Source organism: Bos indicus, chromosome 18, assembly GCF_029378745.1.
Source record: "Bos indicus isolate NIAB-ARS_2022 breed Sahiwal x Tharparkar chromosome 18, NIAB-ARS_B.indTharparkar_mat_pri_1.0, whole genome shotgun sequence".
In the NCBI taxonomy this organism is placed as follows: domain Eukaryota; kingdom Metazoa; phylum Chordata; class Mammalia; order Artiodactyla; family Bovidae; genus Bos; species Bos indicus.
The window spans coordinates 25446899-25470821 of record NC_091777.1 but is presented as its reverse complement, the minus strand read 5'-3'; the positions used below and the strand labels follow the sequence as shown (position 1 = coordinate 25470821).

Here is a 23923-nt window from a genome sequence, read left to right as displayed (position 1 = left end):
CTGCACCCAGCTTTATTTTACCACAGAATCAGTCAATAGGACAAGCACTGGGGTGTGCTCCAGGAGCCTGGCCCTCCTGGAATAAGAAGAGTTATCTTATTTCTCCTGTAAGTGTCTCTTGCTAGGCAGGCCCTCAAATTCCAACCAGGGACTGCATTCATCTCAATTCCACACAGCTTCCCCATCAGGGCAGTTTTCCCCTTCCTTCTGTCCAAAGGTGAAGGACCTCACCCCCCTATGCAGGGCTCCCATGCAGCTCTCCTGTCTGGAGCCCGCAGAACTGCATGATGCAAAGAAAGGTAAATCCACAATTAATTCTCATGATGTAAATGATGAACAAGAGAAGAACTAGGGAGTAAATACATATTTAAATTCCTTGTACCTTGTGTCCTTTATGGTAATGTTACATTTCTATCTACAAGATCTAGCATTAAAAAAAAAAAAAAATCAGAACTCTTAAGTCACATTTATGAAAAGTCCTCAGAGAACTCTTTTAAGGCACTGTTAAAGCAAATTGTTTGCTTTGTTTTAAAATATAAATCACTGCCTATAAAGAGGGTACAACTTGCTAAATCAAGTCTCCTGCAGAGCCTGTCGAGACTTTCTTAGTAAAGCTCAACTGAAGGTGAATAGATGCGAGCTGAGGAGGGAGACAGCCCCTCAGGCTACATCCTTGATAGATATAACGGGATCCGACTGCGGAGCAGCAGATGGCCCCAGTATCTATAGACGAGCTCCTTACTACAAGCAAAGGCAACAATTTGTATTTACAGGATTATGAGGGTAACTGTGCCCTGTGAGGAGTTTTCTCTCTAGAAGCAAAAGGTACCTTGGGAGACTCTGGGGACTTTAACACTCTCCCCCTGGGAGAGCTGCTGCAGGAGCAGTCCATAAAGCCAGCAGAGCCGACCACACCCGATCCTGTAGCCCCAGCTGGCACATCAGGTACATTCGTCCTCCCGTTCTCTCCAGCTTAGCCCAAGGCCTGGAAGGAACAGGGCCACCGATGGGGGACAACCTTGCTCAGGGACCACATACCGATGGTACTGATGCCCAGTGGAATGAGACCCATGAGCTGACCTGGCCAACTGGCTTTATGAATGGAGACAGGGAGAGGAGGCTGTCCAAGGAGAGGAACCAACTGGCAGAGAAGAGAGAAGAGGTGCTGAGAAGTCCTCTTAAAGAGGGGCACGCACAAGGCCAAGCAGGCGCCTTGCTGTGGAGCAGACAGAGGGAGAAACGGCCAGGTCTGCCCTGCCTTGAGCTCCAGCTGAGACCCTGACAATGTTCACCGATCAGACTATGGGTCTCCAGGACTATGTTTTCATCTCCAGGGGGATTTCAGCAGAACAGCAAACATTAATCCTGGCATCAGGGCAGATAATTTGGAGGATGGTCTTGGAGAAACACCAACAACCTTAGATATGTGGATGATATCACTCTAATGGAAGAAAATGAAGAGGAACTAAAGAGCCTCTTGATGAGGGTGAAGAAGGAGAGTGAAAATGCTTAAAACTAAATATTTAAAAAAACTAAGATCATGGCATCCTTCCCCATTACTTCATGGCAAATAGAAGGGGAAAAGGTGGAAGCAGTGATAGATTTCCTCTTCTTGGGCTCTAAAGTCACTGTGGATGGTGACTGGAGTCATGAAATCAGAAGATGACTGCTTTTTGGCAGAAAAGCGATGACAAACCTAGACAGTGTGCTGAAAAGCAGAGACATTACTTTGCCAATAAAGGGCCGTATAGTCAAGGCTATGGTCTTCCCGGTGGTCACATATGGTTGTGAGACCTGGACCATAAGGAAGGCAGAATGCCAAAGAACTGGTGCCTTCGAACTGTGGTGCTGGAGAAGACTCCTCAGAGTCCCTTGGACAGCAATGAGATCAAACCAGTCAACTTAAAAGGAAATCAACCTTGAATACTCATTGGAAGGACTGATGCTGAAGCTGAAGCTCCAGTATTTTGGTCATCTGATATGAACAGCCACCTCTTTGGAGAAGTCCCTGATGCTGGGAAAGATTGAGGGCAGAGGGAGAAGAGGATGCGAAGGCTGGATGGCATTACCGATGCAATGCACATGAACTTGGGCAAACTCTGGGCTATGGTGAGGCAGGCCTGGTGTGCTGCAGTCCATGGGGTCACAAAGAGCCAGACACGACTGAGCGACTGAACAACAACAATGACTTGGACCTCAAGGCACAACTTGGGGAGATAAGAGGGAGGAGGATGAGGAGTGCCTGCTATTTCACACACAAATCTTAACTCACCCAAGGCTGAGGCTGGCTCTCACATTCAAATAAAAATGTGAAAAGCTAACTGTCACCCTGCTGTAGGGAATGTTATATCTAAATAAAAGCAACTCCCAAAGGCTTCATTTCCTTGCTCATTTTGGCTCAATTTTTAATCATATCAGGTCGACTTTAACCAACTCCTGGATGCCTATACAAGTCTGTCATTTTCTGGCCCAAGCACTAGTGAGGACAATTCCTCCCACACAAATAAAAATTTCAACAAAATTGCAAAAGGGGGAGAAAAAAAACAGTGAAATTAAAAGAATGTGAAAAAAAATACAAATCAAAGAAATTTATTGGTGTTGACAAAAATACATAATACAGAAAAATGAAACAAAACAAACACAACAGAAACAAAACCAGAAACACCCCCCAACCCTGGAGGGCCCTGAAGTACTGACAGCAAGCAGCCCCGTGAGCCCCTCAGAACATCACACTTAATTCATGAGGACCTCCATCTGCACCAGCCTCGCGTTGGTATCCCCAGATGTCCTGTAGGGTATCATCCCAGCAAAGGTGATCAGGGCTCGGGCTTGGCTGCGGAGTTGCTGAGAGAAAGGGGAAGAAGAGAAGGAACCCAGTTAAGTTTTGGGTCAGGGCACTGTCCTGGGAACCAGCACTCCATCCTTCCATTTTCTCCCCTCGGTGGTGTAATGACAGATACCCAGTGGGTGGATGACCATCCTGCCCTCCACTGTCACGTTCCTCCAGTGTGGTGCAGAGTTAGCAAAGGTGGGCCGCCAGGCCCCCAGTTCCAAAGCCCTTTTACTTAGCAGAAGATGGATGGGTCTGCCAGGCAAGCCGCCCCATTTGAGCAGCTGCTGACCTGGCTCTGTGCTTCAGACTGCCTGCTCCACTTTTCCGAACCTCTCCCTCCCCTGACTGGTGAAGACCCGAGTTTCTAGGAGCCCATGAAGCGCCTGCACTGCCCATTCCAGGTCCTTCCTCTCCTGCGTCATCCCCTTTCCTCCCTTTCACCCGTTCAATCTCTCTCTCTAAGGGAAGTGAGTAGCCCTCTTTTCTCAGGCAACAGTATTTATGAGATTCCTGGATTGCTCCAGGAGGGAAAAAAATTTTAACTCAGGTGTTTCCAATATTAGAAATAACAACCTTTACTCTGATTTCCAAGTGATAAATTACTGAATAAAGAAAAATGAAATCTCAGAGAACAGCTTCAGGTTGCCCATATCGAGCTGTACTGGATGCTTAGAGAAGAAAGGAAACCACGGCTAGGATAGAAAGGGTGGCGGGGGTGGGGGTGGGTTTTCTGGACTAGTAACGAGACTTAAAAGGAAAATTCAAGGGTCACTTACTAGGCCTCTTAAGGACCATTCAAGAAGCAAGCTGAAAGGCAGGTGCCTTTTCCCTGATATGTGAAGTAAACTGGCAAGTCTAGGTGGAGGTTCTGACAATGACAGGACCTGTGGGGGTCATAGCTGAGAGAGGCCACAGACATCCTTGGAGGCAAGAGATGGATTTTCAAGGCTCTGGTTTCTTGACTGCCAAAAGCAGGTATGGTTATTACACACCATACTGAGAGCCTCATTAAATGTTAAGTGGAAATGTTAAGGGAAAGGTAATTCTAAAATACCACCAGTTTTAATATTTTAATGGGTCAAACACGTTTTCCTTTTTGTCAAATCAACTGTACAGCATATGCTGTTTGGGTCCAGGGGTTCTATCTGCCTGGACTCTGTGTGACCCAGGTAATGCTGGAGGCCCACAGGCAGTCGAAGGGGCACTGGCCCCGGTGTCAGACAGACCTGGCTTCCAGACACAGCAACTGTTGACCAAAAGTACGGTTTTCATGGAAGTGCTGAACCGAGACTCATAAAATGACCGTATATTTTAAAGTGGGCAGGAATTCTTATGGAATCAATATAAACTAGTATTTTGATTGATTTTTTTAAGACCTGATATTCACTGACTTGGAACATCATTATTTTTTAGCTTGAGAAGAGGAGCAACCCTAGTAACGTTCAATTTCTTCTGGAAGCGCTCAACATAAGCTTTACCCAGATGCCAGGTAGTAAAGAAACAAGCACTTTAGGTCATGAGCAATGGTCTCATGAGGAGCAACTGAAGGCAAACCAGAAAGGTGGTTCTCAGCGATGGCTGTGGCCAACGCTGGGATCTTACAGAGTCACGGTCCTCGATGACTCGCTGAGGCCTGGTTGCTGAGGATGGACTTGTCCCCTTGAGCCTCTTAAACTGTGTGAACAAGATGTTCATGGTGGCGAGAAGCACTTCTGAGAGGTTGTGCCTGATCTGCAGAGAGAGACATAAGGAAGTAAGAAGAAAGAACCCAGCCCTGGGGCCAAAGACAGGCTGGGGTAGTGGGGGCCGGTGCTCCAGGAAGGCTGGGTCACGCCATATCCCCACAGTTGCCAGCTGGTGTATTACACAGCCACCAAAAAGGAGCCGAAGGCACTGGAATGTCAAGCGTGAAAGCAAAGCCCAGGCAACACTATTCAGAAGGTCAGATCGGTCATTCTTCTGCCCTCTGCTCCCTTCTTTATGCGGGGAAGTGAGCAGAGAGCATGCTAACTAGGTCTGGCCAGCAGAGGGATTAGCAGAAGTCCGCATCTGAACATCAGGAGGTAGGGACGCACACGCTGGCTCTTCAGTCCCCATCACTGCCCACCGTCTCAGACCCACCACAGTCTCCCTGGGACTTGCACAACTTGAGCAGAGTCCTTGGGAGTGTCTACGAGGACAGGCCCTGGTACCCCACTTCAGTTTATAAAACAATGGATGATGTAACCAGGGGTCGGCAAGAAACAACAAAAGGAGGAACAGCTAGGGGCAGAATTGTAGTAGGTGTGAAGGGAAGGTTGGCAAGAGGCAAGACCTCTTAACTGTCTATACCATAGGAGGGAGCCACCCCATATGTGGAAGCTGGCCTTCTTCCTCTAGAACAGACACATGCTTCCATAAAAGGAATGTGCTCATTGAGTAATGGTTTTAAATCAGAACACTGTTAGGAACACCCTGGGACCAGGCAGCTGGTTCTAGAGAAGAATCTTACTCTAGCCACACACAGGAATAACCAGGGGAGTTCTGGGCTGCAGGCTCAGATCAGAGAAACCAGAATTTCTGGGCCTCGGCATGAGGATTTTTTTTAAAGGTCTCTGAGCAATTCCAGTGTGCAGCCCAGCTGAGTAGCCTTGAGCTAGGCAGTGGCAACATGCTAGAAACCCTGCAGAGAGAGGAGCTCTTGGGTTCCTGGGCTGAATACTGAGACCATGGTCATTGCATCTGCTTCTTGAGACAAAACTTCTCTGCTTCTTCAGAAAAGGGAAATAAGGAAATGAATCACAATGTATGTTTCATGCACCCGAAGGAACTACTTAATATAAGATCAGAGTTAAGCACTGACACACCCTCTAGAACAAGTAGATAATAAACACTCAAGCCAGATTTCATAGAATCAGTAAGAAACCTGTTTCTCCCAAGGATATGTCTGATCACTAGAGTCAGAGTATTTTCTGAGTCAGGAATTCAGACAATAATCTGATGGGTATATGTGTACTCACAGGAAAACCAGTCCCGGATTCCTGAAACTGGACTTGTCTTAGAAAATTCAGTCTGGATGGTGACTGTACTAGGACTCTTAAGAGTTATTGGCTACATTAAAACAAAAGCTTTCAGTAAAGTGCGGAAAAAAGAATTTCGTAATTCAGGAAGAGAAGGACTCACCTCATCACTGAAATTTCTGAAGGCAGCCACTCTCTCTTCCACACTTTCCTGATTCAGGGGCACCAGCTTCAAGCGATCAATTATCTGTTTAACACAAAAGCCATCAGCCCCGTATGATACAATCATCACAGTCATTCCATCTCTTCAAACACATGTCAGCATCTAACATGTTCATAGGTGGCTTCTTAGTAGGAAATTCTACTCCCCTTGTTCAAAGGCTTTGATTCCAACTTGCTGACTGACTCAATTCCTATCCTTGTTTTCCGAGGCAGTTTTTACAATTCAGAGACTTCAAATTATTTTGAGAAATCCCTCTGTTTTTAGATTAAAGAAGAAAGGAAAAGAAAAAAGGGGAAAAAAAAGAACAACATAGAAATCCCTTTTAAATTGCCAGGATCTTACTTGTCCTTTTTCACTTAACAGGCATACTGGTGACATTTCCTTTGTTTTAAATGAATCCCACAAAATGTTTTGATTTTTCAAGGGCATACATTAAGCAGGACTTCAAACACCCCTCCTGAAACTTACATCAAAGGCTCTGTCAATATGCCCACTGTGATACTCGTCAAAAAAGGTGATCAAGTCCAACAGAAGATAGAATGTGGAGTCCACAAATTTATTTGCACTGATTCCCTGAGCCCTATACCTGAAGGAGAAAAAAGAGGGAAGGGAGGCAGAGGTATATTAGGAATTTCTGTGCAATCTGTAATTTGAGGACAACATCTAAAAAATGTCAAAACCTCTCAGGCTCTCTACATGAGGTGAACTAAGGAGTGGAAAATAGTGTCTCTTTTATAATGGCCGAGCATATGACGGTGGATTTGACAGAGATCCACCTATAAACGTTCTGTATGAAGTCCAGTTCTCCAGCTTTGGCCGCCATCTCAGCAAGCACCCTGACCCAGTTCTCAGGCAGATCTGGAGAGGGCACAAAAAGTAATGACTGCTGCCCAGCCAGGGAGTCACACTGGTTGGAGTACACCTCCACTCATGGGGAGAGGGGAGATTCTGAATCACTGGCCACTACACCTCGAAGAATCCCCCATCCACCCATCAATCTATCACTAGCTTTGTTACCAAATCCCTTTGAGATGGCTGCTAATGGCGCAGAGATGAGTATAATGCCTAGAATTAAACTGCAGGATTAGAATGCTGAGATATTCTTATATCCCCTTCTTTCTGGCAAAAATGTTTACCAAGTGACAGCTGGTTATGATGGTTATTAAGAACTCTCAAAACTGTCAGTGCCGGTGGGACAGTGGAGACCCTCTTAGGGACTGTGTGACGTCACAGTGAAGCTAAGACACACCTGGGTGGGGGCTGAGAGCCCGGGGCCCCGGGAGCTTCTTCGGCCTTACCGTTCTGCGATGGAGAGGGCCATGTTCTTCAGCCGCTCCTTGTTGGACTGTGGTGCGCTGATCTGGGGCACAATGGGGCTAAGCAGTTTGTTCATCAGCTCCAGCACCTTGTCAGCATTCTGTTTAGTTTTTTTTTAAATTAAAGAAGGAATTCATTAAAAATAATCAATAAGAAGAAAAAAACTAAATTACCAAGACAAAGAGGGAACTTTTTGTTCTGCATCTTGACCTGGGTGATGATGACACAGACATATACCTGTGGAAAATCCATTAAGCTGTTATGTATACTAAGTATCTACACCTTTTCTATTTTTTCACTAGACCTCAGTCTCAGTAGAGGACTTCGCTGACGGCTCAGCGGTAAAGAATCTGCCTGCAATGCAAGAGACCTGGGTTCTATCTCTGGGTGGGGAGATCCCCTGGAGAAGGAAATGGCAAGCCACTCCAGTATTCTGGCCTAGAGAACTTCATGGACAGAGGAGCCTAGTGGGCTACAGTCCATGGGGTCACAGAGCTGGATACAACTGAGCAACTAACACTTTCCCTTTACTTTCAGTCTCAATATTTTTAAATTAAAAAAAATGAAATATAATCCTATTTTGCCCACTTCAGAGAATGCAATCTTCTCCAGGCTACAGTTACTAGTATTCCCCAAATGTTCTAATGCAGAACTCCTAACTCCAGGGCTCTCAGCATGCCTTGGCTGTGGTTTTGTTCCCAAACATCCATCCGTCCCCAGTGGGTCTGCGGCTGCTTGGCGGATGAGCACCAGGCACTTTCACCAGCAGCTTTACTGTCCAAGCATGATGGAGGTTCATTCTGCTGCCAAGTGAGACTACAGCTCAATGCCCGCAGGACAGCCTTTCAATATATTGTGCTCTCGTCTGGCCAGAAACACCTTATGGGCAGAAATAATTCTGTAAAATGGGAATTTCACCCTGACCGGATCATTAACTGCCTAAGCATTAGGAGACAATGCCTCAGCAGACAGAGGGGTACAATAATAGCACCGTGGAAATGGTTCTGCATTTAATGCAGCAAGGCTGACAGATCTATTAGGTGCAGAGGCGAGAAAAGGACACATTTACCTTGGCAAGGTCGTAAAGCTTTGCTGCTTCTTCAAACAGTCCTTTATTTTCTGCCACGGAAGCAACTTTGTTGATAATAGGCTTTGTGTCACTGGTAAACTTATCTATGACTCCAGGCTGACAAGACAAATTATGGAAGGGAGGAAGAGAGGAACAGAGGGACAAAGCTGTCATTTTAAACACAGAGAAGCAATCGGGAATCTGAAAACTAACTGAAAATGCTTGCTCTGGGCAATGCATACATTTTCATCAGCCAGACTCTGGCTTTCCTGAAGATATAAGGGCCTATTAAACATATGAAAAGGACCAAGATGAGTACCCATGAAGAGGCAGACTCACAGGCAGCCCAGAGGAGTCAGCAGTAAGACTCCATGCTTTCTCATTTTGTAAAATGACCTAGCGAGTATGTGAAATCATCAATGATTTTAATTTTGCAAATGACCCTAGTGGGAGCAAAAAAATCAGGAGGCTCAGAGAAAATATCTGAAAGATTTTGGATCTGCTTTATAAGACAGACAGCAAAAGAAACCCACTCTTGAAAAAAATACACGGCAAGTGGTGCCAGGATACTAAAAACAACAACAAAAAAATCTGCATCATCACTCAACAGCAACCAAATGGTCAAGAGAGTATGAAACAGGCCTTAGGTAACACAAAGAGAGAGGACAGACTCCATGACGTCTGATTGGCTGCCTGGTTCTTCATTAGCCCTGGACCGAGTCAGGGGACCGACCTTCTCTGCCACCCTGGCAGCACAGGAGGTCAGTGAAGAGCATGGGCTCTGGGGTCAAGAAGGACTGGGTTCCAATTCCAGCTCATTTTCTTACTAGCTGTGTGACCTTGAAGACAAAAATTAACCTCTCTTGTCTCCACTTCCTCCCTTGAAAAACAGATAATAGTTCCGACTCTGTGGGGTTCTTGTGACCATTAGGTGAGAACATATTCATCGAGCATTCAGCACAGGGCCTGGCAGCTGTCACTGCTCCATAAGCATGGCCATCATCACATCATCACCAGTAGAGCCACTGGTCTTCCTGAGCTGGATGGTGTAAGCAGCGTGAGCTCATTTCAAGATTTCTGGGTCTAAACCACCCATTTTTGTAAGCAGGGAAGTGAGTCCCTGAGAGAGGCACAAGGAGCCCCGAGGCGGGTCAGGAGGAGCCTCCATGCCAGGGCCCCTGCCCGTCCACACGGCCCCGAGAGGGGTCCCGAGTGGGGTCAGGAGAGGCCACCACGCCAGGGCCCCTGTCCGTCCACACGGCTCCCAGTGGGGTCAGGAGGGGCCTCCCCGCCAGGGCCCCTGTCCGTCCACACAGCCCAGTAGCCATGATGGGTCTCAGGGAATTGCGGAGGCTCATGGGAGCAGCTGCATCTGTGGGGTCAGTGCAGAGTTCTGAGCCCTTGAAAACTACCTTTGGAGAGAGGTCAAGTGCATCTCTAATTTCCCATCTGGGGAGAGTAGCGTAGTGATCAATTTCTTTCTTGCATCTTTTCTGAGCCAAGAATGGCAGAAATGTAGCCTTCTCAGATGAAAAAATGGCAGGTGTAAACAGATGAGTATTCTGAACATAATTTAAAAAGCTATCTCACCACAGATTTACATATTTCAAGGAGAAATGTAAATGTGTCTAACATCAAGGTCATCACTTGGGACCTGTAATTTTTATTCTTTGTTTTTTAACACTAAGCAACTTCATTCAGATCTGCATCTTTAGTACCTTGCATCCTAAAACCTAACTGTAATTTTTTGGACAACTGTAAATCTCCACCTGCAAACTAACACATCTCCAGGGGTGTCTTTAACCCACCTTTCTGCTTCCATCATTCTCCAGTTTCCCAAGAATCATATCGAACTGCAGAGACAAAAAATGTTTACCCAGTTTACTGGATGAGGATATACACATAATCCACAATTCTTTGGAGATGAGAGAGGACTAGGGGAGGTGGAAGAAGTCTCGAGGACACTGAGACTGAATCAACATTTTCAGAAACCAAAGAATACTCTAAAGCTCCCTGCCTCCCCCCAACCCACACTGAGGTGATCAGCATGAGAACCGATATACTGGAAAGGTTAGGAGATATACCTCTCGACTTTCTATCACCAGCTCGCTCACACAGCGCAGAAACATGTTTTCTCCTTGACTATCCTTCTCATCCCTAGGAGGAGACAAAAACTGGTTTCTGAAGGTGCGACTTTAAGGTCTCTAATCATCATTCTCATAACGGCAGAAACCAAAATCAGCTGAAGTAAATGGTCAAAAGCCAGTCTCACCTGAGAAAGTAAAAGTACTGGAGGGCCTCTCTCGGGTCTGTGGACTCAAACTTCCGGGTGTAGAGCATGAGCAGCCGCACAAAGTTCAGCCTCCGCATGCAGGGAGGGTCGCCGGGCTCATGGCTGACTGCACGGGGCGGCGAGGACAGAACTGGTCACAACCACACAACCAGGAACTACAGGAACCAAGCCCAAAGACCCAGTGGCACCTACTCCCGCAGCACAGCCAACGTCTGGCAGTGCGAGCTCAGCCCAGTGCCTTCACCACCGCTCTGGAGTTCGGCCCAAGCACAGAGCAGAGACAATGGCATTTTGTAGTGAATCATAGTATGCTGGTCTCTGAATGAAAAGGTGGGAACAACCGACCATTACGAAATGTGCTGCGCTATGAGGAAACTGCAGCCCTCGGACACGTCTCCTCTCCCTCCTGACTACCGCTCCCTGCCAGCAGGCATACCTGATGGCTGGTGGGCCTTCCAGTGTCTCCAACTAGAGCCCCAGTGGGAACCAGTCTCACTGGGTTTATACATTGAACTCCCCAGGGAATCTGAATGGAGGAGGGAGAGGCAAGACCCCTCACACTGATCATCCCAGAGGCCCAACTGTCTACAACACTCTAACAACGACTGGCTGTTTGCTGTATCCCTGTCGGTTGCAGTTCTGCGTTCACTGTCACCTGACGGGGGATGTGTCATGTTGTGGAGGTGTGAGGGCCAGCAAGTACTCACGGAGCTGAGCACTCTGTCCTGAGGATTTTAAAAGCAGCTTCAGCTCAAAGAGCACCAGCGCCACGTGGACAGCGTGGCAGCGCAGCCGCTCCATGCGGAAGAGAAAGGCAATGGCGGCTTCAAACTGCGCCGTCAGGAACAGCACTTGGAAGTAGAGGAAGGGCTGCTGGTTCACCGTGAAGTGGGACTCGCCTGAGGGAGAGGAGGGAGAGCTGACTCAGAAGGAGTGAGTCGGAGGAGCAGCCGACCGGCAGCCCCGGTGCTCAGAGGGCGGGATGAAAGCACCAGCCTGAGCCGGAATGGACTTGGGCTCTGGACACAGCGGACGCCACTCCAGCTTTGCCCTGCTTCCCCAGCCTCCTGACCTCCCAACACAACTGGAGAGTGGGGGGCCCGTGTTGTAAAACCTGGACTACTTGCATTAGGTGGGAAAGAAACAGAGAGTAGGACCTTAAAACAGAATGCAAAAGGATCTGTTTATATACTGTGTCCTGATGAGTCACTCAATAAGGAGAGGAATGATTTCCAAGCTGCAGTTTCCTCAGATTCACGGCATTTAGCGTTGCTGACCACCAGTGGGAACTTTCTCTCAGTGCTCAGATGCAGTCACTTTGAGGTCCCTGAGGCAGCCGCAGCCAGGTCCTCCTATGTCTCTTCCTGAGCCAGTGTCCACCAGAGCCGTTCAAAGAACTGTCAGTGACTATGTCAGCCACGTCCACTACCTAAGGCCATGGGTGCGGCCTCTACTCGAATCTGAAATAATTGTTTTGTTGTGCTGTGTTTTGAAGGATCATGGGGTTTTGAAGGAGACACAGAGTTCAGAGATGAAGGATTTTCTCAGAAAGAAGCTAACCAGTGACCTTAGGTGGATGAGACAGACAGAAGGCATTTATGCTCAGGGGATCTTACCATAGTCTTCCAACAGCTGTTTCTGGAACTGAGAGAGAGTGAGCCTGTCCTGTGGGGAGCTGGTGCCATCGTCATCGAAACACACCTGGTTCAACTAAACCCCCAAAAGAAACACAGGCATTGGTACCAATGGCACCCTACTCCAGTACTCTCGCCTGGGAAATCCCATGGATGGAGGAGCCTGGTGGGCTACAGTCCACTGGGTCGCAAAGAGTCGGATAGGACTGAGCGACTTCACTTTCACTTTCACCTTGAGCCAGGAGCGAACTCAGAGCTGTCTGAGCTCAAGGCTCAAGGCTATGCGAATGGCTGTTACTGGTTGGGAATAGTGCACAATAAAAACTGGGCCAGGAGACAGGAAAACCACTAGTGCAGTCAGCTTCCTGGCATCACACATTAACAGGACAATCTGTGTGCAGAGCGTAAGCAGGGGGAAGGGGCAAACACCCTGCTGGGCAAGGGGGGCACGCCTGCCTTCAGCCACAGATAGTCCTCGGTTTTGTCGGCCACCTCGCTCTGGTTGTCTGTGACGTCGCATCTGCCGATGATACAGTACACGGCCCGTTTGTAGGGGTCTGTGTTGTTCCTGAGGGCCCTGCGGTAATGCAGTCGGAGCTTGTTCTCCGTAGCTGGGGACAATCTGAAGACACAAGGGAACAGACACAGGCTGAAGATCCTCAAAGGCACCTGAAAGCACCAGTTCAACCACACAACAACAAGGTTATGAAGCCTTCCTCCATGGAGGGGAACAGGCACTGTCCCACCCAAATCCCCGGGGACCATCACTTTAACCTGACTTGCAGCTCCCAGGACTTGCGTCTCTGCCTGCTGGCTTCCTCCAGTGATGGCCTTCAGGACAGAAGGCCTGCGGAATTGACCCCCCAGCCCCCCACCCTCAGTAGCCTGCAAACAGTGATGAACAAGACTGAGTCAGTCCTTTAACTGCCTCAGCTCCCTCTGGCCTCTCCACTCCCTTAACCCTGTGACATCACCTCCCAAATAAACTTCCTGCACTCAAATCCTTGCCTCGGGGTCTCCTGGTAAACCTAGGACATGGTCCCTACTTTACACTCTGATATGAGCAAGACAGGACTTATGTTTACCACACTCTCTGGAGATGGACACTGCTAAAAAAGTAATCCTGGTTTTCCACACGTGTAACTGGGGTAACTACCACTATTTCTTCTATATACATGCACATATATTTAAACTAGGTCTGAATGTGAATTTAAGTCCAACTACATTAACAAAAACCAAATAAAAACTAATGCTTTGTAGTTCCTTAATGTAAGAGGAAAAAACAAAAACAAAAAACACCTTAGTGAAGTAATTCAATGGTTATATCTCAAGTGTGCTAATGTCTAATTCTGGCCTTCGAGCTACGAGGTGCATGACAACATATTTTCATCCGGATCAACCAGAAAACCACCAACAGTGAACAAGTGAAGTGTAATACAATAGTTTCATTTTATAAAGCATTTCTGATGTGCCTAGGACTTTATAAGTCTACAGAATGGGGCTCTTGAATTCTTCATGCTTTCCAAAGTTCATTTTTCTCCCAAGCAGAAACTTATTTGGAGCCATGCGCAAGGAAGACAGAGCAGCGCCAGAGCGGACCACCCTGTTGATCCCATGTGGCTTCTTCTGGACCCGGCACCTCATTCACCGTACCTTCTGTCCTTGCTGTTCATGTACTCCTGGAACCAAGTTTTGAACTCTCCCAGTTGGTGCTGGGCTCGGTTGACCACCTGTGAAGCGGCAAGCAGGTCTCCGCAGCGCATGCAGTAATAAATTAACGCCCACACAGGATGGCCTTCCACCTCTCCATCCTAAAAAGGAAAGGTGCTCAAGTAGACAGGCAAACAAAAGCTAACTGATGGCTTTCGATGTGCTGGTCCTCAGCTAAGCCTCTTCTTGTATTAAGTCATTCAATCTCGCAACTCCACTAGGTAGGGACCCTGAATGGCTTCCCCCTCTCTGTTTTACAAACCAGGAAACTGAGGCATGGGGCTGTTAAATAGTTTTTCCATGGCAAGCTAGTAAGCGCCAGTCTAGCCTAGAGCCTTTTCTGTACAGCACCATGTGTTCCACATGAATCAAAGCCAGATGGGGGGTTCTCCATGGAACCCCAGGATTCACAGCGAAGGGGCGACATGTTCTGTGATGATTTACAGACATGCACTCTTGCCACCCCAACAAGTAAGGGCTAAAGCCATTCACTTACCAATAGGAGACTATCGTCATGTTAAGAGTTTCACTGTGCTTAGCACTGGGGATGTAGAAAGCAGGTCTGATCCTACCCTCTGAGCAAGAGCATCTCTCCTGAAAGTGGCTGTGTCCCCAGACTGTGCAGCAGCCCTGTGGTTATTCCTCCCTCTGCTCCTCCCCGACTCCTCCAGAAATGTGGACCTCAGACTTCTCTTCTTGGCCCCTCCACCCTCCCCTCAGCAGGACTCCTTCTAAGACTCAGATCTGATTGTGTCACTTCCTCACTTAAACCCCTATGAGCTGTTTGTACCTTAAGTTCTTAGCCTGGCGCTCCCCAAGCTGGCCCCGCCCTGACACACACCCAGTGGGCCAAGTGCTCCATCCTGCCTCGATCTGTTTGTTCTCACTGCTCCCTCCCCTCGAAAACCCTATCCGAGACTGCTGGCTGGCGAGCCCCTTCTCTTCAAGCACTAGTGTGAGCCTCACTTCCCGCAGGAAGCCAGCCTCCTGTGTATTCCACCAACCTCGGTACAAAGATCTGGTTCAGCACTCTGCACACAGCAGGTATCTGAACTGAGCTGAGAAGAAAGGTACTTTCTAGGAACCATATCTAACTCTGTTCTGTCAGCTATTTGAGCCAACAATCTCAGAAGTCATCCCTGACTCTGCGGCTCACACCCATAGCCAAATTCTTCCACAGTCCTACTGGGTCCACTTTCAAAACATGTCCAGAAAACAATGACATCAACCCCCTGCACCCTCCTCCACCGTCATCCCCCAGACTCCGGAGCCACCAGCCTTTCCAGGTCTCCTAGTTTCTCTTCCTGCCCCCTCGGGTCTCTTCTTCATATAGCAGTTTCCACACACAGCCTCATTTCAGCTGAAAATGCCTATCTGAGAGGCTGATCTGGAGGAGTAACTGATCACATAAAGGTGCTAGTACCTGAAGGCCAGGCAAGGGAGCTGGAAGTTTAATGTTCAGGAAACTTCGAACCAACTGGTAAGTCCCCGGCACTCCGCCCAGCTGGGCCTGATGCAAGTTTCCAAAGACAGTCACAAGGGTGTAATTCTTATAACTGGAAAAAATTTGAAGGCACAAAAAAGGGAGGGGGGTTTGAAAACACATATTACACGTATCTGTGTCCATACCCACAACATTAGACTGTGAACTCCACATGACAGGGCCTGGACTTCAACTCAACACAGAAGAGGAAACAGAAGTGCATGCTTAATGACACAAGCTACATTATTGATTTGGTGGGTGGTGGATCTCCATGAAGACTTATCATTGTGGATGCTCAAAAGAATTCCTGGAGCCACATAATTGTGGATTTCAAATGCAGAAAGGGCTGCTGTGCAGAAAAATAAGTGCTCTGGCTCACAGCCTAATGCTCTAATGGGATCTTCTCAAACTTTTTATTTTGAAAAATTTTAAACCTACAAAAAACTAAAGAATAGTTCGACGAGTGCTCATACGCCCTTTACTTACATTCGTCAGTTGTTAATTACATGCATGCTCTTCTCTCTCTCACACATACATTTTATCTGAACCATGTGAAAATGTTATAGAAATACAGAAATCAGGGGCTACCTCATCTGTAAATATTTTGCCATGTACCTCCTAATTAGGACATTCTCCCACCTAACTTCAATATTATCATGCTATCAAGAAATTTAACATTAATGTACTGTTACTGTCTAAAATATAACACATATTCACATATCTTAATGTCACTTATAGTTTGTTTTTTTTAAATCCAGGAGCCAATCCAGGGAATGCATAAAATTAAGTTGTCATGCCACTTTCATTTCCCTTAATCAAGGATAATTCTACTTTTTTTTCATGACACTGACCTTTTGAGAAGAATCTAGGCTAGCTACCTGCTGTAATGTCCCACAAGCTGAATAGTTTCTCATGACTTGGTCCAGGTTCAGCTTTTTTGCTGATGCTGGTACTGCCACAGTGAGGCAGGTAACACCATTTTGCTCCATTCTTGGTAACATTTAATTTGATCACTTGGTTAAAGGTATGGTCTGCCATACTTCACTGCTGAAGCACCTTCTTTCCCCTCTGAAATTAGTAAGTACTCTGTGGGGTACCACTTGGAGGTCATGTGAATATTCTGTTCACCAACAATCTTTCACCCCATAGTTTCCACTGATGGTCTTTGCTGAGCCCACTGTCACACTGGTGTCTGCAAACGATTTTCTATCACTCCCTCTTTATTTGCTAGCATGCTTAAAATCCTTTATAACGTTTTAAATTGTTTTCGTATTAGGATTAAATGGTTCGAGTTACAGATACTAAAAAATGGGGTTAATATAATGAAAAACTTTCAGGTGCTTTATATGCACTAAAATGTTCAACATCAGATTAAGTATAATAGCAGACTGAGACACACACACACACACTTCTCAGAGAAAAATGACTAAATGTCAATTACAGAAAACAGACTCATCAGAAATTGAGGTAGTTTTAAAAAATGATACTGACAAAAAATTTTACAAGCAAACTATATAAAACCATATATTGTACACATTGGGATTATAAGCTGTGTAAAAGATAAATATCAAACAAAATATTCATAAGTCCCAAAAAGGCGGTGGGGGGTGGGTGTGGAGGTGGCGGTAAGGAAATACAAGGTACCAGGAGCGCCTGCATGTGAGAGGGGGGACTGCTCCTTTTTTCAGGTCCTCTTTTTGGCATCTTTCAAAATTTCTATAATAATCATGTAGTATTTTTATGATGAAAAATAAACATAATTTGATTTAACAAATACGAGTTCTCTATCATGGGAGTATTTAAAAGCAGAGGTTGGAAAAGAGATTAGAGAAGAGCCCCGTAGCAACTGGGACAAACAATGCCCACTATGTCTCTTCCAACTTGAATGAAGACAACCTACATGCTGGAAACGGCCTAGACTCCTTGAGAAACAGCCTAAATTCCTTGGGAGCTAAGAAATGCTACCTTGCTTCAAATTTGAAATACTCAAAAAATAATTTGGGACCAGGCCTGCTTTGCCATCTGGTGTATTACATCACTTGAAATACCGTATGTTGGGACTCCCCTGGTGGTCCAGTGGTTAAGACTTCGCCTTCCAATGAAAGGGGTGCAGGATCAATCCCTGGGCAGCTAAGACCCCACATGCTTCGAGGCCAAAAAACCAAAACATAAAACAGAAGCAATGCTGCAACAAATTCAATAAAGATGTTTAAAATGGTCCACATCAAAAAAATCTTAAAAAAAAAAAGAAAAGAAATACTGTATGTTATCCTCTCAGTGGATTAGTACCAGCAAAAATATTTTTTTAAGTGAGTACAGTTATCTGAAATACTCCCTTTATCAAAAGGGACAACAAATCCTTAAAAAAGACGCCAAGAGAGAGATGCTGTTAGAAAAAGAAAATAAGCATATAACAGTTGTACACAGGGAACTCCCCAATAGCTCCAAGTGCTGCTAAAGGAATTAATGGAATAAGATCATTCTAAAAAAACTAAATGAAAAGAATAGTAGAAGAATTGGGATGGCTTACATATATAAAATCCCAAACTGCAACCTGGTACCTCTGGTGGTCAAGCACCAACAGTGAGAATTAGGCTTACTGAAGAAAAAGCAGTCATATACTTAATCCTTAAAAAAAAAAAAAACCCTAATATTTTTTATACACTGTGAGAAATTTTTTGACTCATATTTTGCTAACTTGTAGCAAATAAATACCACTATATATATTAGTTTTTTCATGGCTGCAGACTTAACAAAACTTACATTATAAAAATTGAGTGAAAGCCTGATATAATACTTTATGAACTCTTTGCGCCTGTGCCAGAAAAAATGAAAGACCATTTGGAGTTTCAGATTTTTCTTAACAAAAGAATGGAGGCTAGTGAGTTTAATGTATCTGACGGTGTTTATCTTGTGTAGCTATTAAATAATTAATTTAGTATTTGGTATAAAAATCTGTTCTCTCTCTGCCATACCAAGTCTTGAATTACTCTTCCTAATGGAGTATTATTTTGTTGACAGAGGGTGACCACACAACAAGGCCACTGGCAGCTGCATGGGTGCAGAGGCAAAAAGCTGCTATTGAGCAAGTGTATTCAGCTTGGCTTTCTCTTCTCCAGCCAACAGAGAGAGGCCCAGCTCCCTGTCTCTGGGATAAAGAGGGTCTACTGCATACTCATGACAATACCTGCTGGTCAATTCAGAGCTAGGAGTGTCCACAGGGCGTGGATGAATGGCACGGGCCCTACCAACTAGGGGGACAACAGTCGAGGCACAAGGGCACAGCCGCAAACCCCTCTGTGACCAACTCCAATTAGTGAGGAGGTGGCAAAAACCTAGGCATAAATCAGAGGCATTAGCAGCTGAGAAGGATCTGAACTCACAGGATTAACCAAACAGAGCCAGAAGGAAAACAAAGGCTCAAGGGGCTTTCCTAAGGTTTGGAGGTGGTAAAATGCTGGGTGGGAAAAATAAAATGTTGAGAGAAAACCAAGAGCCTGAGGAGTAATGGCTGAACCCCGCGAGGGCCCAGGATCCTGACCCAAGGCATTGTGCCGTAATAACCCTGTGTCTGTACTGAGGGACGCAGGGTGGAGAAAGACAGAGAAAAGCCTAACAGGGCTCAGGGCTCCCACTCACGTGGTTTTACATCTGTGCAGAGACAGTTCCCATAGAGAAGTGCTCCTAAAAACAGCACAACATCTCTCAGACTTGCTCAACCTTGTTTAAATCACACCAGCTCCAGAGCACTTAGCTAGAGGACCACTTCAAACGGGAACGGCTGCCTTCAGGGGATTTTAAAGGCGGCCTCTGTGCTGCCGCTGCCTCACCTCTGTTCCAGGTACCCCAAGGCCTGCCTGACAAACTCCATGCGCACTTCCACGCTGTTGCGGCTCTTCAGGGCGTCAGTCGCTGGCACCAACAACACATCTGTCATTTGTTTCACCATGGCCCACATGTCGGAGATGTTCTGCACAGAAACGACACTGCATGTGACAACGCTGTGGGGCTGGGCAAGCAGCCTGGTTCTTCGCGGTGCTCTGACATGGAGGGGGCTGAGGTTAACGTCTTGTCTGCAGCCCTCAGGCTCAAGCCCAGCAAAGAAGATGGGCCTCGGCCTGGCCAGTGGCCAGGCTCTCATCTTCCCGTAAGCAGCCCCCGTCCTGAGTGGGTTTTCAGATCAATTACTATTCCAGGTCTGACATAACCACCTATATAATTGAGACCACATATAACAAGAACACTAAATCTCAGTGGGTTATCCCTTAAGAGAGAGTGAACACATTTATAATCGTCCAGAGCTCTAGGATCTTAAACTCAAATAGCTGCATGTCAGTCCTTACAAGGTCATTTGAGTTTTTTAAGACTTAAAATAAGAGTTTAACCTAAATAATACAGGTTTTGTCCTCCCGGAGGCTCTCCAGGGGGTCCCTGCTCTTACCCTGTTTTGTCAGCAGCATGGCCTCTCATTTTCCTGCCTACTCACTCCCCTCAAAAGGCACCTCCAGTGCAGCCTCCTAGAAGAGGCACGGGTGTGCTTGCCTGTGTGTAACCACAGTACAGACGGACTCTTACATCCCAGAACGCTCCTGGTTGTAAACTTTGCCTTAAAAGTGTGCTCCCTGAACCCTTTGCAATGTTAGAAAGTTAAGAATCTCTGGAAGGCAGTAGCAGTTGGAGAAAAAGCAGGTATACACTTTTTCCAAAGGAAAAGAGAAAATCCCATTTTCATTGTTTCTTGGAAATGTTAAAAAACTGTAGAAAATCCATCTAAATGTGACTCTTTCTAGGTGGTGAGAGAGTAGATAAATTCTTAATTTCTTCTTTAGATTGGTTTTATAATCTTACACTTTATTATTGGGGAAAAAAAAAAGTTGGCTGCCCTGTGAAGGAAAAATGTGTTTAAGTGCTTGCTTCCGTTACAGACTTCCTTCCTTTTCTCATTCTTCCTGGCCACCTACCAATCTATCCATCCCCTTTTTTGATTTTGATTTTTTCCCTGCAGTGAGAGAAACTGGGCCAAGAATAAGAATTGAGGGGCAGGAATGAAGAGGGGGGAGTCAGAGAGAAACAAAACCAGCAGCATATGAAAAATTCTTGTAAAGACCCCACCTGAGTCAAGTTCAAGGGGCTCACAGTACAAAAATCACATCACCTTTACAATTCACATCTCATGAAAGAGCCCTGTCTGTCTTAGCAGGGAAACTGACAGGGTGGAGCTGGAGCCTGACAGGACTTCAAAGCAAACACAGCCTGGCTGGGCCTTTTGAAGATGCATTAAAGATACATAAATTTATATATATACGCCATAAAAAAAAACCACCTCAAAATTACTTAAAATAAAACTCTGAAGAACAGTTAACTTCATCTTCCAAGGCATAGAATTTCTCTCTAGCACACTTCTGCCAAATCAGCAAGCTGCTAATCCCATCAGACACCCGACCCCACGTGTCTCCCTGGCTGGCTATAGGTGCTACCTTATCATCCAGCTCTGTGACGGAAGCACAGAGGTCCAGGAGGTTAGGCTGCAGGTGTCCATTTACGATCTTCTCGTTATAGATATAAATCTGAAAGAAAGAGCAGAGTAAATGGCACAAATTCCATTTTCACCTCTCCTTTTCAGAACCCCTTGAAGGAGTTCTGAAACCAACTTCTGCCCAGTGGTCAGAAGCTTTGGCCAACCTTTCCTTCCTCACGGTGGCTGAACTATCCACACTGCCTGGAGGGCAAGGCCTCTGGCTAGCTGCTCAGTCCTGTGTCCGAGTCTCGCGCAGCAGCATGAACACACACCAGAGCTAACTGCTCCCCCAGCCCTCCTAACCTGGGGAGCGGGAGCAGGGTGGCCCTGGGGGAGGAGCACCACGTGCAGTTCTGTGCTGCTCTGCCCCAGCAGACCCTCGGGCCCAGAGAGCAAGGACCAAAGTGGAAGACGGGACAGCGGAAGGTCTCTAGCTGCTGTTTCCTAGGAATCTGAGCAGAGTCTGGTCACCTTTCTGTCAACAGGACAGAATGGCCCCAGCCCAGGCTGCAGCCCTCCACACGTGTTAGAAGAGCACTTCTGCCCATTTGCAGTACCTATTTCTCTCATCGAGAATCTAGGCTCCTTAGTAAAATTTTCTCAAGAAAAAGGAACTATGTGATGTTTAAGGAATGGAAAAGCCAATATTACTCTGGACTTTGTTTCTAAAGAACCAACACAGTGATGGTGAAAACTAGTAAGTTCTACTCTTTGCATTCTGAAATCCTGCTCTGCTGAGGACTGAACTAGGTAGTGATTTTAGACAAAACAGGACCCTGTCGAACCCTGCCCTCTGCTCTCAATGGGGGAGAGCAGCACGTAGCCTCTGGAGCATTATAAAGACAAGGTGGTGTTTATTCACTCGACGAGCATTTCTGAGGGGCCTTCCCTTGGGTACTGTGTTCAGCATGGGATATAAAGGTTCTCTCTCCACTTGGGGGACTGCCATGTAAACAGACATGACATTACGGAGTCCTGAGTGCTAGAAAACCTTAGTCTTATAAAGCTTTAGTCTTCACAGACACAGAAGACCCATGGTTTCTCTCCTTAGAAGCCTGTAATTTCATTAGGCCTGAATTCTGGAGATGTCTGTGACAATGATAGTCAGTCATATAATCAAAGTGAAATTTTAAAAAAGGTAGATGGAGTGTGGGAGAGCTAAAAATTGGAGAATAAATATTAGTAAAACATGAGGGAGTTGGAAGAAGGTGGACTTGTGTGTGCAAAGCTGACACAACTTGCACAGTGCTTTGAGGGAAGAATATGTTGGTGCCACTGTGGCCCTCAGCATTACCCACTTCCTTTCTTCCACCGAGTCTCAGGTCGGGTGGGTGGAGGGCCACAGTGGCACCAACATATTCTCCCCTCATAGCACTGTGGAAGTTGGTCACAAATGAACAGATGTTCCTTGATGACTTCTGGTGCAGGACATTTAAAGGGGGTGGAAGCCCACCACCTGCAATTCAAGAAACAAGACTGTTTCTTTCTTTTTTTTTTTTTTTTAAGACTGTTTCTCCTTCATGATACTTTGTGCGGGAAATCAGCAAACCAGAATAAAGTACACAAGGCTGGTACAGCTTCACTCAAAAGGTCAATTCCAGGTATGTACTGTCTTGAGGGCAGTTTCGTGTAGTTTTTACACCCTGTGCTTTAACAGAGTGTCTCAATCTATATTTACACTATTGCATGGTCATGATACACAACCAGAATCACAACACCCCAAATACTACGAGCTTCTCCAGGACAGTAATATCCAGTAATGGTGGGTACCATTATGCTTACCCAGGCAGAAAAATATTTAGAAAATTTCTTTCTACAACAAGGGAGGGAGCAGGGTTTCTGATAATACCATTTGCCAACCAGGTGATCAGTTAATACAGAACTCCATTTACTCAGCAGTGCAATTACTCAGAGCTTTACTGTACATGGACTGTTGCCAAATGCAAAATGAGATGGCTTGGTCAGTGTGTGAGGCAGATTTCAATTTCCCTAAATCAAACCTGAGTCATTCTATTACCCAATTTCATAGACTTCTCCAGGGACCTAGATGGTAAAATATTAACAAGTCCTCTGAATGAAAACCCAACTTGCTTTTAGGGTCTGACTTTCACATGAAGTCTGTGTTCTCTTTCACTCTCCAGAGGGCTCACGGAAGATTCTCCTGGATTTGATCTTCCTTGAGAACATGCTTACCTGCCGGGCGTAGGCCATTTCGATGCTGTCTAGAGAGCTTCGACCAGGGGGTCCTGCATCACTGATGTAACTTGGCTGCAGAGAAATACACATTCAGAATTGGTTCAGAACAGCATTCAATCATGCAAAGGAAAAAAAAATCATAAACATCTGTTTGTCTTTAACGGAGCTGTGAGGAGTCTGTTTCCTAGTCAGACTTCCTGAAAACAGTGATTTTGGGGGTTTCAATAGAAGGAGACTCTCTTATCATGAACACATAAGGGAGCAGGCACAGGACCCAATGAACTCAATAACAGGAGGCTGACGAAGCTGCAGAGACATCTCAATAACTGTTTCTGTCTTTGAAACATTTGGTTTCAATCCCAAGCTCCCACTTCACCTCATCTTCCTCGTCCATGTCTTTATACCAGTGAGACTGCGGTGTATGTGGGTCTCCTGTTTCCATCAATCATATTAAACAGCTGAGGAAATGGAGATTATAGGGTCACAATACTGAGGTTCAGACATTTCCTATCTAGAGTCCACACTAAGGCAACAGCTACTGATGAACTTTCTGCATCTGAAGATACAAAGTCAGTCTAAGTTGAGTCATTTATTTATCTATTCATTCATTCAGTAAACATCTGTTAAGTGTCTGCCTGCCACATGCAC

The 23923-nt window shown here is 46.0% G+C and overlaps 1 protein-coding gene across 3 annotated transcripts in view; it reads right to left on the bottom strand.

The window, feature by feature from the left end:
- Positions 1 to 2573: 2573 nt before the first annotated feature.
- NUP93 (nucleoporin 93) overlaps positions 2574 to 23923 on the bottom strand; it is a 102975-nt gene continuing 81625 nt past the window's right edge. For 2 of the 3 annotated variants that reach the window (XM_019979850.2, XM_070770599.1), the window contains 17 exons: positions 23273 to 23347; positions 21039 to 21128; positions 19392 to 19531; positions 15502 to 15634; positions 14022 to 14179; positions 12825 to 12990; positions 12351 to 12444; positions 11442 to 11633; positions 10714 to 10840; positions 10526 to 10598; positions 10250 to 10294; positions 8442 to 8558; positions 7354 to 7472; positions 6524 to 6641; positions 5996 to 6079; positions 4436 to 4564; positions 2574 to 2844 (listed from right to left, as the gene is read on the bottom strand). In XM_019979850.2, the coding sequence (XP_019835409.1) occupies positions 2734 to 2844; positions 4436 to 4564; positions 5996 to 6079; positions 6524 to 6641; positions 7354 to 7472; positions 8442 to 8558; positions 10250 to 10294; positions 10526 to 10598; positions 10714 to 10840; positions 11442 to 11633; positions 12351 to 12444; positions 12825 to 12990; positions 14022 to 14179; positions 15502 to 15634; positions 19392 to 19531; positions 21039 to 21128; positions 23273 to 23347 (1971 nt within the window). In that variant the 3' untranslated portion in view covers positions 2574 to 2733. The remainder of the gene's footprint in view (positions 2845 to 4435; positions 4565 to 5995; positions 6080 to 6523; positions 6642 to 7353; positions 7473 to 8441; positions 8559 to 10249; positions 10295 to 10525; positions 10599 to 10713; positions 10841 to 11441; positions 11634 to 12350; positions 12445 to 12824; positions 12991 to 14021; positions 14180 to 15501; positions 15635 to 19391; positions 19532 to 21038; positions 21129 to 23272; positions 23348 to 23923) is intronic. The other variant, XM_019979851.2, reaches the window with a different exon arrangement.